We start from the raw sequence: 18,292 nt of genomic DNA, 5'->3' as shown, positions 1-18,292 counted from the left end.
ATATCAGCCGTGATTGAATGGCGGAGCAGACTCGATGGGCCGAGTGGCCTTAGTCTGCTCCGATGTCTTCCGGTCTCATTTTGAGGACAGAACCAGCAGAATGGCGGATGAGTCACCAGCAGAAGTGGGACATTTGTATTTTTAGAACGTGTTAACAAAGTTTAATCGTCGAGGTAGTTAAACAAGGTTTGAACATCGGACAATGGGTCGGAGATGTGGAGGAACATAATTAAAAGAGTCGGGTGGAGGAGAAGCATAGATTATCATAGAAATTACAGTGCAGAAGGAGGCCATTCGGCCCATCGAGTCTGCACCGACTCTTGGAAAATGCACCTTACCCAAGGTCAACACCTCCACCCTATCCCCATAACCCAGTAACCCCAACCAACACTAAGGGCAACTTTGGACACTCAGGGCAATTTATGATGGCCAATCCACCCAACCTGCACATCTTTGGACTGTGGGTGGAAACCGGAGCACCCGTAGGAAACCCACGCAGACACGGGCAGGATGTGCAGTCTCCGCACAGACAGTGGCCCAAGCCGGAATCGAACCTGGGACCCTGGAGCTGTGAAGCAATTGTGCTAACCACAATGCTGCCGGGCTGCCCATGAATGAAGAGCAAATAAGCGGAAATGCTGGGTATTACATACAAGACAAATGGTAGACTAATGGCAGAGGAGGCAAATAGAGAGGCATGCGACAAGGCAGGACTGTGAAGAGAGAATCTTAGCTTGGGATTCATTGGAGGTCACAGCACCAATCTCGCCCATCTCACCATTTCCTTCTTCAGTTTTTCCGTGTCTCCCGCCAGGGCCTCCTTCCTTCTCTTCCTTTCTCAGTGCGCTGTCTTCTTCCATGTTCTCCTGCCCGTAGCCAATGTCTCCTTCCATTTCATCACATGTCCCGTCCTTCTCTCCTATGTTTGATTCTCCTCCATGGTCTGGTTCTATCTGGCTTGGCGTTGCTTTTTCACGGCAGAATGATCGCAGTGCCAACGTATCACAGCTGATGCTGTCCGACAAGGGAATAAAATCCGGGTTAACCACAGGTTCTGATGCAACATTCGGCACAAGTGTTTATTTAAATTAAATGCAGGATACACAGGTGATCGGTCAATTATTCACACAAAAGGCAGCAGCAGGAATTAATCAATAGTCAGAGAGTATGGGTCCGAGAGGCAGCAATAGGGGGAGTGGTAACAGCAGAAACAACTGGAACAAGTAATTTGACATCGGGCTCACGGAGCGCCCAGCGGATACACGTAGCAGGGGGGTGAGCGTTAATCCATTTACAGCAATTCCATAAAGGAAAGGACATTTACGACGTAATAATAGTCTGGCCTGCACTATGGCCCCGGAGCAGACCCGAAAACTCTGGACTGAAAGCAGGATATTTTATTTCAGTTTTGTTATACTGTGAGGAAAGGCTACCTCGGTCCAGGTGTGATTTTACAAATAAATAGTTATATGGAATATTAATACAGACGTATTATTAATAGTGGTAACATTACACCCGGAAATTGCTAACAATTATCCTTTAAACAATGGTACTGAATACAGTGAACAGTGTAATCCATAACTGGCATCCTTATTCGCATTCAAACAATTATAAATCATCTCAGCTCCCAATCCACTGTTAACACACTTAGCACTCAGGAATACGTGGTGGCATGGTCGGACTGGATATTTCAGAATACTCATAAGAAGTGTGTTCATGTGTTTAAGTAAATCACTGGGCAAAGGTGATTGGCAGATGTGATGAATTTTCCTCACAGAAAGAACAGCATATTAAGAACAAATAAATAATAAAGAAAAGTCCAGCACAGGAACAGGCCCTTCGGCCCTCCACGCCTGGTCGAACAAACTGCCAATCTGAACAAAACTAAAACATTATGACGAACTGATTTGTGAGAACAAATATATTAGCGTAAGCGAGAAAACTTTGTTGGGATGTGCAAATGGATAACACCAGCTTTTTCCAGTTGTTTAAATTGGAAACCGTTAGCTGCAATTCATGTTTGTTCCTCAGAGAGGGAGAAATCCATATTAATGGGTGAAAATACGGAACTGCCGAAAAGAATGAACACATATTTGCCAATAGCTTCACTGTCGATGATATGAAAATCAATCCAGTAATAGTTGTAAATCAGCAGTGCAGAGAGAAACTTGGTAAAATTACAATTACTATGGAAGTGCTGCTGAGAAACTTGATGGAGCTGCCGGCTAACAATCTCCAGGCCCAGATGCAATTCATTATGTTCATTAAACATGTGGCTAATGAGGTGGAGGATGAGTTGTTGTTAAGTTTCCAAACTTCCCTCGATTATGAAAAAGTACCACCCAGCCGGAAAATGGAACACATAACCCCTGTATCTATTTGTCTAAATATACACAAACTCTCAAACCACAGATCATATTCCAGTCTGTATTTTATTTCTCAGTTACTCTTATCCCAACTGTAAACCCACAGAACACTTCAATAAATTCCAGCTTGTAACTCACTCTCCGATATGATTCCAAACTGTAAACTTCACCGAGTTATCTGTTACTCTCGACTTCATTCCAGTCAGTATCGCGTCAGTTTATTGAGGTATTGAGGTACGTTAATTGAGGCATTGAGGTACGTAGGGAAGAGGTGTTGGCAATTCTGGACAGGCTGAAAATAGATAAGTCCCCGGGTCCTGATGGGATTTATCCTAGGATTCTCTGGGAGGCCAGGGAAGAGATTGCTGGGCCATTGGCTTTGATTTTTATGTCATCATTGGCTACAGGAATAGTGCCAGAGGACTGAAGGTTGGCAAATGTGGTCCCTTTGTTCAAAAAGGGGAGCAGAGACAACCCAGGCAACTATAGACCGGTGAGCCTCACGTCTGTTGTGGGTAAAGTCTTGGATGGGTTGATAAGAGACAATATTTATAATCATCTAGATAGGAATAATATGATCAGGGATAGTCAACATGGCTTTGTGAAGGGTAGGTCATGCCTCACAAACCTTATAGAATTCTTTGAGAAGGTGACTGAACAGGTAGACGAGGGTAGAGCAGTTGATGTGGTGTATATGGATTTCAGTAAAGCGTTTGATAAGGTTCCCCACGGTAGGCTTTTGCAGAAAATACGGAGGCTGGGGATTGAGGGTGATTTAGAGATGTGGATAAGAAATTGGCTAGCTGAAAGGAGACAGAGGGTGTTGGTTGATGGTAAATGTTCAGAATGGAGTTACAAGTGGCGTACCACAAGGATCTGTTCTGTTGCCGTTGCTGTTTGTCATTTTTATCAATGACCTAGAGGAGGGCGCAGAAGGGTGGGTGAGTACATTTGCGGACGACAGTAAAGTTAGTGGTGTTGTCGACAGTGCGGAAGGATGTAGCAGGTTACAGAGGGACATAGATAAGCTGCAGAGCTGGGCTGAGAGGTGGCAAATGGAGTTTAATGTAGAGAAGAGTGAGGTGTTTCACTTTGGAATGAATAACAGGAATGCGGAATATTTGGCTAATGGTAAAGTTCTTGGAAGTGTGGATGAGCAGAGGGATCTAGGTGTCCATGTACATAGATCCCTGAAAGTTGCCACCCAGGTTGATAGGGTTGTGAAGAAGGCCTATGGAGTGTTGGCCTTTATTGGTAGAGGGATTGAGTTCCGGAGTCATGAGGTCATGTTGCAGCTGTACAAAACTCTGGTACGGCCGCATTTGGAGTATTGCGTACATTTCTGGTCACCGCATTATAGGAAGGAAGTGGAAGCTTTGGAGCGGGTGCAGAGGACATTTACCAGGATGTTGCCTGGTCTGGAGGGAAAATCTGATGAGGAATGGCTGATGGACTTGAGGTTGCTTTCGTTGGAGAGATGAAAGTTAAGAGGAGACTTAATAGAGGCATACAAAATGATCAGGGGGTTAGATAGGGTGGACAGTGAGAGTCTTCTCCCGCGGGTGGAAATGGCTAGCACGAGGGGACATAGCTTTAAACTGAGGGGTAATAGATATAGGACAGAGGCCAGAGGTAGGTTCTTTACGCAAAGAATGGTGTGGCCGTGGAATACCCTGCCTGCAACAGTAGTGATCTCGCCAACATTGAGGGCATTTAAAAGTTTATTGGATACGCATACGGATGGCATAGTGTAGGTTAGATGGCTTTTTGTTTCGGTGCAACATCGTGGGCCGAAGGGCCTGTACAGCGCTGTATCGTTCTATGTTCTATAACATTGTTTCTGATAGGAGAAAATCGCAACCACTAGATTCCACTTCAAGATGTGTCTCTAATTCTCGATATATTTTCACCCCACAATCACCTATCAACTCCTGAATAGCGTAATTGTATTCCAGCCTGCCACATATTAAAGCAAATATTTAATCCAGAGCGATCTTTTGGATGATAATTGACATTATATTCTTACGTTTTTCATCACGCAGCTCTCATCCTGTACTCGATTCCACTTTCTAACTTAATATCAGTTATCTGCTCGTCGAAATGTAACCACTCGAACAATTCGATTAGCTACCGTTACTCATTCCCAGGGATTTATGATTATGTAGTTCACCACCCGATCCTTGACCTCCACTAAAGGCACACCCACCAGGTATTTATTTTATATGCGTCAAATAGTAAAGTGCATTCATCAAATTTTAAATTACTATGTCTAATAGTAATATATTAACTGTACGATGCATTAACACATTACCGTAGCCAACAACTTAAAACCCAAGATTAGATTCCAGCCTGTAACAAGCTCCGAGAAAACTGCCATTCGAGGCTTAAAGCATTTTTAAACCAATATTAGGGTTTCAGTTTGTAACTCGTTCCTGAGCACATTCTATCAGGTTCTGTCAGTTTGTAACTCGTTCCTGTGCAACTTCTACCAGGTTCTATCAGCTTGTAACCCGTTCCTGTGCACCTTCTATCAGGTTCTATCAACTTGTAACTCGTTCCTGTGCACTTTCTATCAGGTTCTATCAGCTTGTAACTCGTTCCTGTGAACCTTCTATCAGGTTCTATCAGATTGTAACTCGTTCCTGTGCACCTTCTATCAGGTTCTATCAGCTTGTAATTCGTTCCTGTGCACCTTCTATCAGGTTCTATCAGATTGTAACCCGTTCCGGTGCACCTTCAATCAGGTTTTATCAGCTTGTAACCCGTTCCTGTGCACTGTCTATAAGGTTCTATCAGATTGTAACCCGTTCCTGTGCACCTTCTATCAGGTTCTATCAACTTGTAACTCGTTCCTGTGCACCTTCTATCAGATTGTAACTCGTTCCTGTGCACCTTCTATCAGGTTCTATCAGCTTGTAACTCGTTCCTGTGAACCTTCTATCAGGTTCTATCAGATTGTAACTCGTTCCTGTGCACCTTCTATCAGGTTCTATCAGCTTGTAATTCGTTCCTGTGCACCTTCTATCAGGTTCTATCAGATTGTAACCCGTTCCGGTGCACCTTCATTCAGGTTCTATCAGCTTGTAACCCGTTCCTGTGCACTGTCTATAAGGTTCTATCAGATTGTAACCCGTTCCTGTGCACCTTCTATCAGGTTCTATCAACTTGTAACTCGTTCCTGTGCACCTTCTATCAGATTGTAACTCGTTCCTGTGCACCTTCCATCAGGTTCTATCAGCTTGTAACCCGTTCCTGTGCACCATCTATTAGGTTCTATCAGCTTGTAACTCGTTCCTGTGCACCTTCTATCAGGTTCTATCAGCTTATATCCCGTTCCTGTGCACATTCTATCAAGATCTATCAGCTTGTAACCCGTTCCTGTGCACCTTCTATCAGGTTCTATCAGCTTGTAACTCGTTCCTGTGCACCTTCTATCAGGTTCTATCAGCTTGTAACCCGTTCCTGTGCACCTTCTATCAGGTTCTATCAGCTGGTAACTCGTTCCTGTGCACCTTCTATCAGGTTCTATCAGCTTGTAACCCGTTCCTGTGCACCTTCTATCAGGTTCTATCAGCTGGTAACTCGTTCCTGTGCACCTTCTATCAGGTTCTATCAGCTTGTAACTCGTTCCTGTGCACCTTCTATCAGGTTCTATCAGCTTGTAACCCGTTCCTGTGCACCTTCTATCAGGTTCTATCAGCTTGTAACTCGTTCCTGTGCATCTTCTATCAGGTTCTATCAGCTTGTAACTCGTTCCTGTGCACCTTCTATCAGGTTCTATCAGCTTATAACCCTTTCCTGTGCACATTCTATCAGGATCTATCAGCTTGTAACCTGTTCCTGTGCACCTTTATCAGGTTCTCTCAGCGTGTAACCCGTTCCTGTGCACCTTTATCCGGTTCTATCAGCTTGTAACCCGTTCCTGTGCACCTTCTATCAGGTTCTATCAGCTGGTAACTCGTTCCTGTGCACCTTCTATCAGGTTCTATCAGCTTGTAACTCGTTCCTGTGCACCTTCTATCAGGTTCTATCAGCTTTTAACTCGTTCCTGTGCACCTTATATCAGGTTCTATCAGCAGGTAACTCGTTCCTGTGCACCTTCTATCAGGCTCTATCAGCTTGTAACCCGTTCCTGTGCACCGTCTATCAGGTTCTATAAGCTTGTAACCCGTTCCTGTGCACCTTCTATCAGGTTCTATTAGCTTGTAACCCGTTCCTGTGCACCTTCTATCAGGTTGTATCAGCTTGTAACTCGTTCCTGTGCACCTTCTATCAGGTTCTATCAGCTTGTAACCCGTTCCTGTGCACATTCTATCAGGATCTATCAGCTTGTAACTCGTTCCTGTGCACCTTCTATCAGGTTCTATCAGCTTGTAACCCGTTCCTGTGCACCTTCTATCAGGTTCTATCAGCTTGTAACCCGTTCCTGTGCACCTTCTATCAGGGTCTATCAGCTTGTAACCCGTTCCTGTGCACCTTCTATCAGGTTGTATAAGCTTGTAACCCGTTCCTGTCCACATACTATCAGGTTCTATCAGCTTGTAACCCGTTCCTGTGCACCTTCTATCAGGTTCTATCAGCTTTTAACTCGTTCCTGTGCACCTTCTATCAGGTTCTATCAGCTTGTAACCCGTTCCTGTGCACCTTCTATCAGGTTCTATCAGCTTGTAACCCGTCTCTGTGCACCTTCTATCAGGTTCTATCAGCTTCTAACTCGTTCCTGTGCACTTTCTATCAGGTTGTATCAGCTTGTAACCCGTTCCTGTGCACCTTCTATCAGGTTCTATCAGCTTGTAACTCGTTCCTGTGCACCTTCTATCAGGTGCTATCAGCTTGTAACCCGTTCCTGTGCACCTTCTATCAGTTTCTATCAGCTTGTTACCCGTTCCTGTGCACCTTCTATCAGGTTTTATCAGCTTATAACCCGTTCCTGTGCACCTTCCATCAGGTTCTATCAGCTTGTAACTCGTTCCTGTGCACCTTCTTCAAGGTTCTACCAGCGTGTACCTCGTTCCTGTGCACCTTCTATCTGGTTCTATCAGCTTGTAACTCGTTCCTGTGCACCTTCTATCAGGTTGTTTCAGCTTGTAACTCGTTCCTGTGCACCTTCTATCAGGTTCTATCAGCTTGTAACTCGTTCCTGTGCACCTTCTATCAGCTTATAACCCGTTCCTGTACACCCTCCATCAGGTTCTGTCAGCTTGTAACTCGTTCCTGTGCACCTTCAATCATGTTCTATCAGCTTGTAACCCGTCCCTGTGCACCTTCTATCAGGTTCTATCAGCTTGTAACTCGTTCCTGTGCACCTTCTATCAGGTTCTATCAGCTTGTAACCCGTTCCTGTGCACCTTCTATCAGGTTGTATCAGCTTGTCATTAATTCCTGTGCACCTTCTATCAGGTCCTATCAGCTTGTAACCCGAACCTGTGCACATTCCATCAGGTTTTATGAGTTTGTAACTCGTTCTTGTGCACCTTCTATCAGGTTCTATCAGCTTCTAACTCGTTCCTGTGCACCTTCTATCAGGTTGTATCAGCTTGTCACCCGTTCCTGTGCACCTTCTATCAGGTTCTATCAGCTTGTAACTCGTTCCTGTGCACCTTCTATCAGGTTCTATCAGCTTGTAACCCGTTCCTGTGCACCTTCTATCAGTTTCTATCAGCTTGTAACCCGTTCCTGTGCACCTTCTATCAGGTTCTATCAGCTTGTAACCCGTTCCTGTGCACCTTCTATCAGGTTGTATTAGCTTGTAACTCGTTCCTGTGCACCTTCTATCAGGTTCTATCAGCTTGTAACCCGTTCCTGTGCACATTCTATCAGGATCAATCAGCTTGTAACCCGTTCCTGTGCACCTTCTATCAGGATCTATCAGCTTGTAACCCGTTCCTGTGCACCTTCTATCAGGTTCCATCAGCTTGTAACCCGTTCCTGTGCACCTTCTATCAGGGTCTATCAGCTTGTAACCCGTTCCTGCGTACCTTCTATCAGGTTGTATAAGCTTGTAACCCGTTCCTGTCCACATACTATCAGGTTCTATCAGCTTGTAACCGTTCCTGTGCACCTTCTATCAGGTTCTATCAGCTTGTACCTCGTTACTGCGCACCTTCTATCAGGTTCTATCAACTTGTAACCGGTTCCTGTGCACCTTCTATCAGGTTCTATCAGCTTCTAACTCGTTCCTGTGCACATTTTATCTGGTTCTATCAGCTTGTAACTCGTTCCTGTGCACCTTCTATCAGGTTCTATCAGCTTTTAACTCGTTCCTGTGCACCTTCTATCAGGTTCTATCAGCTTGTAACCCGTTCCTGTGCACCTTCTATCAGGTTCTATCAGCTTGTAACTCGTTCCTATGCACCTTCTATCAGGTTCTATCAGCTTGTAACCCGTTCCTGTGCACCTTCTATCAGGTTCTATCAGCTTATAACCCGTTCCTGTGCACCTTCCATCAGGTTCTATCAGCTTGTAACTCGTTCCTGTGCACCTTCTTCAAGGTTCTACCAGCGTGTACCTCGTTCCTGTGCACCTTCTATCAGGTTCTATCAGCTTGTAACTCGTTCCTGTGCACCTTCTATCAGGTTCTATCAGCTTGTAACTCGTTCCTGTGCACCTTCTATCAGGTTGTTTCAGCTTGTAACTCGTTCCTGTGCACCTTCTATCAAGTTCTATCAGCTTATAACCCGTTCCTGTGCACCCTCCATCAGGTTCTATCAGCTTGTAACTCGTTCCTGTGCACCTTCAATCAGGTTCTACCAGCTTGTAACTCGTTCCTGTGCACCTTCTATCAGGTTCTATCAGTTCTATCTCGTTCCTGTGCACATTTTATCTGGTTCTATCAGCTTGTAACTCGTTCCTGTGCACCTTCTATCAGGTTCTATCAGCTTTTAACTCGATCCTGTGCACCTTCTATCAGCTTCTAACCCGTTCCTGTGCACCTTCTATCAGGTTCTATCAGCTTGTAACCCGTTCCTGTGCACCTTCTATCAGGTTCTATCAACTTGTAACTCGTTCCTGTGCACCTTCTATCAGGTTCTATCAGCTTGTAACTCGTTCCTGTGAACCTTCTATCAGGTTCTATCAGCTTGTAACTCGTTCCTGTGCACCTTCTATCAGGCTCTATCAGCTTGTAACCCGTTACTGTGCAACTTCTATCAGGTTCTATCAGCTTGTATCTCGTTCCTGTGCACCTTCTATCAGGTTCTATCAGCTTATATCCCGTTCCTGTGCACATTCTATCAAGATCTATCAGCTTGTAACCCGTTCCTGTGCACCTTTATCAGGTTCTATCAGCTTGTAACCCGTTCCTGTGCACCTTTATCAGGTTCTATCAGCTTGTAACCCGTTCCTGTGCACCTTCTATCAGGTTCTATCAGCTTGTAACCCGTTCCTGTGCACCTTCTATCAGGGTCTATCAGCTTGTAACCCGTTCCTGTGCACCTTCTATCAGGTTGTATAAGCTTGTAACCCGTTCCTGTCCACATACTATCAGGTTCTATCAGCTTGTAACCCGTTCCTGTGCACCTTCTATCAGGTTCTATCAGCTTTTAACTCGTTCCTGTGCACCTTCTATCAGGTTCTATCAGCTGGTAACTCGTTCCTGTGCACCTTCTATCAGGTTCTATCAGCTTGTAACTCGTTCCTGTGCACCTTCTATCAGGTTCTATCAGCTTTTAACTCGTTCCTGTGCACCTTATATCAGGTTCTATCAGCAGGTAACTCGTTCCTGTGCACCTTCTATCAGGCTCTATCAGCTGGTAACCCGTTCCTGTGCACCGTCTATCAGGTTCTATAAGCTTGTAACCCGTTCCTGTGCACCTTCTATCAGGTTCTATTAGCTTGTAACCCGTTCCTGTGCACCTTCTATCAGGTTGTATCAGCTTGTAACTCGTTCCTGTGCACCTTCTATCAGGTTCTATCAGCTTGTAACCCGTTCCTGTGCACATTCTATCAGGATCTATCAGCTTGTAACCCGTTCCTGTGCACCTTCTATCAGGTTCTATCAGCTTGTAACCCGTTCCTGTGCACCTTCTATCAGGTTCTATCAGCTTGTAACCCCTTCCTGTGCACCTTCTATCAGGGTCTATCAGCTTGTAACCCGTTCCTGTGCACCTTCTATCAGGTTGTATAAGCTTGTAACCCGTTCCTGTCCACATACTATCAGGTTCTATCAGCTTGTAACCCGTTCCTGTGCACCTTGTATCAGGTTCTATCAGCTTTTAACTCGTTCCTGTGCACCTTCTATCAGGTTCTATCAGCTTGTAACCCGTTCCTGTGCACCTTCTATCAGGTTCTATCAGCTTGTAACCCGTCTCTGTGCACCTTCTATCAGGTTCTATCAGCTTGTAACCCGTTCCTGTGCACCTTCAATCAGGTTTTATCAGCTTGTTACCCCTTCCTGTGCACTGTCTATAAGGTTCTATCAGCTTGTAACCCGTTCCTGTGCACCTTCTATCAGGTTCTATCAGCTTGTAACCCGTTCCTGTGCACCTTCTATCAGGGTCTATCAGCTTGTAACTCGTGCCTGTGCACCTTCTATCAGGTCCTATCAGCTTGTAACCCGTTCCTGTGCACCTTCTATCAGGTTCTATCAGCTTGTAACTCTTTCCTGTACACCTTCTATCAGGTTCTATCAGCTTGTAACCCGTTCCTGTGCACCTTCTATCAGGTTCTATCAGCTTGTAACTCGTTCCTGTGCACCTTCTATTAGGTTCTATCGGCTTGGAACCCGTTCTAGTGCACCTTCTATCAGGTTCTATCAGCTTGTAATTCGTTCCTGTGCAACTTCTATCAGGTTCTATCAGCTTGTATCCCGTTCCTGTGCACCTTCTATCAGGTTGTATCAGCTTGTAACCCGTCTCTGTGCACCTTCTATCAGGTTCTATCAGCTTGTAACCCGTTCCTGTGCACCTTCAATCAGGCTTTATCAGCTTGTTACCCCTTCCTGTGCACTGTCTATAAGGTTCTATCAGCTTGTAACCCGTTCCTGTGCACCTTCTATCAGGTTCTATCAGCTTGTAACCCGTTCCTGTGCACCATCTATCAGGGTCTATCAGCTTGTAACTCGTGCCTGTGCACCTTCTATCAGGTCCTATCAGCTTGTAACCCGTTCCTGTGCACCTTCTATCAGGTTCTATCAGCTTGTAACTCTTTCCTGTACACCTTCTATCAGGTTCTATCAGCTTGTAACCCGTTCCTGTGCACCTTCAATCAGGTTTTATCAGCTTGTTACCCCTTCCTGTGCACTGTCTATAAGGTTCTATCAGCTTGTAACCCGTTCCTGTGCACCTTCTATCAGGTTCTATCAGCTTGTAACCCGTTCCTGTGCACCTTCTATCAGGGTCTATCAGCTTGTAACTCGTGCCTGTGCACCTTCTATCAGGTCCTATCAGCTTGTAACCCGTTCCTGTGCACCTTCTATCAGGTTCTATCAGCTTGTAACTCTTTCCTGTACACCTTCTATCAGGTTCTATCAGCTTGTAACCCGTTCCTGTGCACCTTCTATCAGGTTCTATCAGCTTGTAACTCGTTCCTGTGCACCTTCTATTAGGTTCTATCGGCTTGGAACCCGTTCTAGTGCACCTTCTATCAGGTTCTATCAGCTTGTAATTCGTTCCTGTGCAACTTCTATCAGGTTCTATCAGCTTGTATCCCGTTCCTGTGCACCTTCTATCAGGTTGTATCAGCTTGTAATTAATTCCTGTGCACCTTCTATCAGGTCCTATCAGCTTGTAACCCGATCCTGTGCACCTTCTATCAGGTTTTATCAGCTTGTAACCCGTTCCTGTGCACTGTCTATAAGGTTCTATCAGATTGTAACCCGTTCCTGTGCACCTTCTATCAGGTTCTATCAACTTGTAACTCGTTCCTGTGCACCTTCTATCAGATTGTAACTCGTTCCTGTGCACCTTCTATCAGGTTCTATCAGCTTGTAACTCGTTCCTGTGAACCTTCTATCAGGTTCTATCAGATTGTAACTCGTTCCTGTGCACCTTCTATCAGGTTCTATCAGCTTGTAATTCGTTCCTGTGCACCTTCTATCAGGTTCTATCAGATTGTAACCCGTTCCGGTGCACCTTCATTCAGGTTCTATCAGCTTGTAACCCGTTCCTGTGCACTGTCTATAAGGTTCTATCAGATTGTAACCCGTTCCTGTGCACCTTCTATCAGGTTCTATCAACTTGTAACTCGTTCCTGTGCACCTTCTATCAGATTGTAACTCGTTCCTGTGCACCTTCTATCAGGTTCTATCAGCTTGTAACCCGTTCCTGTGCACCATCTATTAGGTTCTATCAGCTTGTAACTCGTTCCTGTGCACCTTCTATCAGGTTCTATCAGCTTATATCCCGTTCCTGTGCACATTCTATCAAGATCTATCAGCTTGTAACCCGTTCCTGTGCACCTTCTATCAGGTTCTATCAGCTTGTAACTCGTTCCTGTGCACCTTCTATCAGGTTCTATCAGCTTGTAACCCGTTCCTGTGCACCTTCTATCAGGTTCTATCAGCTGGTAACTCGTTCCTGTGCACCTTCTATCAGGTTCTATCAGCTTGTAACCCGTTCCTGTGCACCTTCTATCAGGTTCTATCAGCTGGTAACTCGTTCCTGTGCACCTTCTATCAGGTTCTATCAGCTTGTAACTCGTTCCTGTGCACCTTCTATCAGGTTCTATCAGCTTGTAACCCGTTCCTGTGCACCTTCTATCAGATTCTATCAGCTTGTAACTCGTTCCTGTGCATCTTCTATCAGGTTCTATCAGCTTGTAACTCGTTCCTGTGCACCTTCTATCAGGTTCTATCAGCTTATAACCCTTTCCTGTGCACATTCTATCAGGATCTATCAGCTTGTAACCTGTTCCTGTGCACCTTTATCAGGTTCTCTCAGCGTGTAACCCGTTCCTGTGCACCTTTATCCGGTTCTATCAGCTTGTAACCCGTTCCTGTGCACCTTCTATCAGGCTCTATCAGCTTGTAACCCGTTACTGTGCAACTTCTATCAGGTTCTATCAGCTTGTATCTCGTTCCTGTGCACCTTCTATCAGGTTCTATCAGCTTATATCCCGTTCCTGTGCACATTCTATCAAGATCTATCAGCTTGTAACTCGTTCCTGTGCACCTTTATCAGGTTCTATCAGCTTGTAACCCGTTCCTGTGCACCTTTATCAGGTTCTATCAGCTTGTAACCCGTTCCTGTGCACCTTCTATCAGGTTCTATTAGCTGGTAACCCGTTCCTGTGCACCTTCTATCAGGTTCTATCAGCTTGTAACTCGTTCCTGTGCACCTTCTATCAGGTTCTATCAGCTTGTAACCCGTTCCTGTGCACCTTCTATCAGGTTCTATCAGCTTGTAACTCGTTCCTGTGCATCTTCTATCAGGTTCTATCAGCTTGTAACTCGTTCCTGTGCACCTTCTATCAGGTTCTATCAGCTTATAACCCTTTCCTGTGCACATTCTATCAGGATCTATCAGCTTGTAACCTGTTCCTGTGCACCTTTATCAGGTTCTCTCAGCGTGTAACCCGTTCCTGTGCACCTTTATCCGGTTCTATCAGCTTGTAACCCGTTCCTGTGCACCTTCTATCAGGTTCTATCAGCTGGTAACTCGTTCCTGTGCACCTTCTATCAGGTTCTATCAGCTTGTAACTCGTTCCTGTGCACCTTCTATCAGGTTCTATCAGCTTTTAACTCGTTCCTGTGCACCTTATATCAGGTTCTATCAGCAGGTAACTCGTTCCTGTGCACCTTCTATCAGGCTCTATCAGATTGTAACCCGTTCCTGTGCACCGTCTATCAGGTTCTATAAGCTTGTAACCCGTTCCTGTGCACCTTCTATCAGGTTCTATTAGCTTGTAACCCGTTCCTGTGCACCTTCTATCAGGTTGTATCAGCTTGTAACTCGTTCCTGTGCACCTTCTATCAGGTTCTATCAGCTTGTAACCCGTTCCTGTGCACATTCTATCAGGATCTATCAGCTTGTAACCCGTTCCTGTGCACCTTCTATCAGGTTCTATCAGCTTGTAACCCGTTCCTGTGCACCTTCTATCAGGTTCTATCAGCTTGTAACCCGTTCCTGTGCACCTTCTATCAGGGTCTATCAGCTTGTAACCCGTTCCTGTGCACCTTCTATCAGGTTGTATAAGCTTGTAACCCGTTCCTGTCCACATACCATCAGGTTCTATCAGCTTGTAACCCGTTCCTGTGCACCTTCTATCAGGTTCTATCAGCTTTTAACTCGTTCCTGTGCACCTTCTATCAGGTTCTATCAGCTTGTAACCCGTTCCTGTGCAGCTTCTATCAGGTTTTATCAGCTTGTTACCCCTTCCTGTGCACTGTCTATAAGGTTCTATCAGCTTGTAACCCGTTCCTGTGCACCTTCTATCAGGTTCTATCAGCTTGTAACCCGTTCCTGTGCACCTTCTATCAGGGTCTATCAGCTTGTAACTCGTGCCTGTGCACCTTCTATCAGGTCCTATCAGCTTGTAACACGTTCCTGTGCACCTTCTATCAGGTTCTATCAGCTTGTAACTCTTTCCTGTACACCTTCTATCAGGTTCTATCAGCTTGTAACCCGTTCCTGTGCACCTTCTATCAGGTTCTATCAGCTTGTAACTCGTTCCTGTGCACCTTCTATTAGGTTCTATCGGCTTGGAACCCGTTCTAGTGCACCTTCTATCAGGTTCTATCAGCTTGTAATTCGTTCCTGTGCAACTTCTATCAGGTTCTATCAGCTTGTATCCCGTTCCTGTGCACCTTCTATCAGGTTGTATCAGCTTGTAATTAATTCCTGTGCACCTTCTATCAGGTCCTATCAGCTTGTAACCCGATCCTGTGCACCTTCTATCAGGTTTTATGAGCTTGTAACTCGTTCCTGTGCACCTTCTATCAGGTTCTATCAGCTTTTAACTCGTTCCTGTGCAGCTTCTATCTGTTCTATCAGCTTGTAACTCGTTCTTGTGCACCTTCTATCAGGGTCTATCACCTTGTAACCCGTTCCTGTGCACCGTCTATCAGGTTCTATCAGCTTGTAACCCGTTCCTGTGCACCTTCTATCTGGTTCTATTAGCTTGTAACCCGTTCCTGTGCACCTTCTATCAGGTTGTATCAGCTTGTAACCCGTTCCTGTGCACCTTCTATCAGTTTCTATCAGCTTGTAACCCGTTCCTGTGCACCTTCTATCAGGTTCTATCAGCTTATAACTCGTTCCTGTGCACCTTCCATCAGGTTCTATCAGCTTGTAACTCGTTCCTGTGCACCTTCTTCAAGGTTCTACCAGCTTGTACCTCGTTCCTGTGCACCTTCTATCAGGTTCTATCAGCTTGTATCTCGTTCCTGTGCACCTTCTATCAGGTTCTATCAGCTTGTAACTCGTTCCTGTGCACCTTCTATCAGGTTGTTTCAGCTTGTAACTCGTTCCTGTGCACCTTCTATCAGGTTCTATCAGCTTGTAACTCGTTCCTGTGCACCTTCTATCAGCTTATAACCCGTTCCTGTGCACCCTCCATCAGATTATATCAGCTTGTAACTCGTTCCTGTGCACCTTCAATCAGGTTCTATCAGCTTGTAACCCGTCCCTGTGAACCTTCTATAAGGTTCTATCAGATTGTAACTCGTTCCTGTGCACCTTCTATCAGGTTCTATCAGCTTGTAATTCGTTCCTGTGCACCTTCTATCAGGTTCTATCAGATTGTAACTCGTTCCTGTGCACCTTCTATCAGGTTCTATCAGCTTGTAACCCGTTCCTGTGCACTGTCTATAAGGTTCTATCAGATTGTAACCCGTTCCTGTGCACCTTCTATCAGGTTCTATCAACTTGTAACTCGTTCCTGTGCACCTTCTATCAGATTGTAACTCGTTCCTGTGCACCTTCTATCAGGTTCTATCAGTTTCTAACCCGTTCCTGTGCCCCTTCTATCAGGTTCTATCAGCTTGTAACCCGTTCCTGTCCACATACTATCAGGTTCTATCAGCTTGTATCTCGTTCCTGTGCCCCTTCTATCAGGTTCTATCAGCTTGTAACCCGTTCGTGTCCACATACTATCAGGTTCTATCAGCTTGTAACTTGTTCCTGCGCACCTTCTATCAGGTTCTATCAGCTTGTAACCCGTTCCTGTGCACATTCTATCAGGTTCTATCAGCTTCTACCTCGTTCCTGTGCACATCTTATCAGGATCTATCAGCTTGTAACCCGTTCCTGTGCACCTTCTATCAGGTTCTATCAGCTTGCAACTCGTTCCTGTGCACCTTCTATCAGGTTCTATCAGCTTGCAACTCGTTCCTGTGCACCTTCTATCAGGATCTATCAGCTTGTAACCCGTTCCTGCGCACCTTCTATCAGGTTCTATCAGATTGTAACCCGTTCCTGTGCACCTTCTATCAGGTTCTATCAGCTTGTAACCCGTTCCTGTGCACCGTCTATCAGGTTCTATCAGCTTGTAACCCGTTCCTGTGCACCTTCTATCAGGTTCTATCAGCTTGTAACCCGTCCCTGTGCACCTTCTATCAGGTTGTATCAGCCTGTAACTGGTGCCTGTGCACCTTCCATCAGGTTCTATCAGCTTGTAACCCGTTCCTGTGCACATTCTATCAGGATCTATCAGCTTGTAACCCGTTCCTGTGCACCTTCTATCAGGTTCTATCAGCTTGTAACCCGTTTCTGCGCACCTTCTATCAGGTTCTATCAGCTTGTAACCCGTTACTGTGCACCTTCTATCAGGTTCTACCAGCTTGCAACTCGTTCCTGTGCACCTTCTATCAGGTTCTATCAGCTTGTAATCCGTTCCAGTGCACGGTCTATCAGTATTTATCCGCTTGTAATTCGTTCCTGTGCACCTTCTATCAGGTTGTATCAGCTTGTAACCCGTTCCTGTGCACATTCTATCAGGTTATATCAGCTTGTAACTCGATCCTGTGCAGCTTCTATCAGATTTTATCAGCTTGTAACCCGTTACTGTGCAGCTTGTATCAGGTTCTATCAGCTTGTAACTCGTTCCTGTACACCTTCTATCAGGTTCTATCAGCTTGTAACCCGTTCCTGTGCACATTCTATCAGGTTATATCAGCTTGTAACTCGATCCTGTGCAGCTTCTATCAGGTTCTATCAGCTTGTAACTCGTTCCTGTGCACCTTCTATCAGGTTCTATCATATTGTAACCCGTTCCTGTGCACCTTCTATCAGGTTCTATCAACTTGTAACTCGTTCCTGTGCACCTTCTATCAGATTGTAACCCGTTCCTCTGCACATTCTATCAGGATCTATCAGCTTGTAACCCGTTCCTGTGCACCTTCTATCAGGTTCTATCAGCTTGTAACCCGTTCCTGTGCACCTTCTATCAGGTTCTATCAGCTGGTAACTCGTTCCTGTGCACCTTCTATCAGGTTCTATCAGCTTGTAACTCGTTCCTGTGCACCTTCTATCAGGTTCTATCAGCTTTTAACTCGTTCCTGTGCAGCTTCTATCTGTTCTATCAGCTTGTAACTCGTTCTTGTGCACCTTCTATCAGGGTCTATCACCTTGTAACCCGTTCCTGTGCACCGTCTATCAGGTTCTATCAGCTTGTAACCCGTTCCTGTGCACCTTCTATCTGGTTCTATTAGCTTGTAACCCGTTCCTGTGCACCTTCTATCAGGTTGTATCAGCTTGTAACCCGTTCCTGTGCACCTTCTATCAGTTTCTATCAGCTTGTAACCCGTTCCTGTGCACCTTCTATCAGGATCTATCAGCTTATAACTCGTTCCTGTGCACCTTCCATCAGGTTCTATCAGCTTGTAACTCGTTCCTGTGCACCTTCTTCAAGGTTCTACCAGCTTGTACCTCGTTCCTGTGCACCTTCTATCAGGTTCTATCAGCTTGTATCTCGTTCCTGTGCACCTTCTATCAGGTTCTATCAGCTTGTAACTCGTTCCTGTGCACCTTCTATCAGGTTGTTTCAGCTTG

At 45.3% G+C, this 18,292-nt stretch overlaps 1 protein-coding gene across 1 annotated transcript in view; it reads right to left on the bottom strand.

The window, feature by feature from the left end:
* LOC140397086 (equilibrative nucleobase transporter 1-like) overlaps positions 1–18,292 on the bottom strand; it is a 57,748-nt gene that overhangs the window by 11,372 nt on the left and 28,084 nt on the right. The window contains exon 7 of the mRNA XM_072486120.1: positions 779–1,014. Coding sequence (XP_072342221.1) covers positions 779–1,014 — 236 coding nt within the window. The remainder of the gene's footprint in view (positions 1–778; positions 1,015–18,292) is intronic.

The sequence above is a fragment of the Scyliorhinus torazame genome, chromosome 20, assembly GCF_047496885.1.
Source record: "Scyliorhinus torazame isolate Kashiwa2021f chromosome 20, sScyTor2.1, whole genome shotgun sequence".
Classification (NCBI taxonomy): domain Eukaryota; kingdom Metazoa; phylum Chordata; class Chondrichthyes; order Carcharhiniformes; family Scyliorhinidae; genus Scyliorhinus; species Scyliorhinus torazame.
Note: the sequence above shows the minus strand (reverse complement) of the source record. Positions and strands in the feature narration are given on the sequence as shown.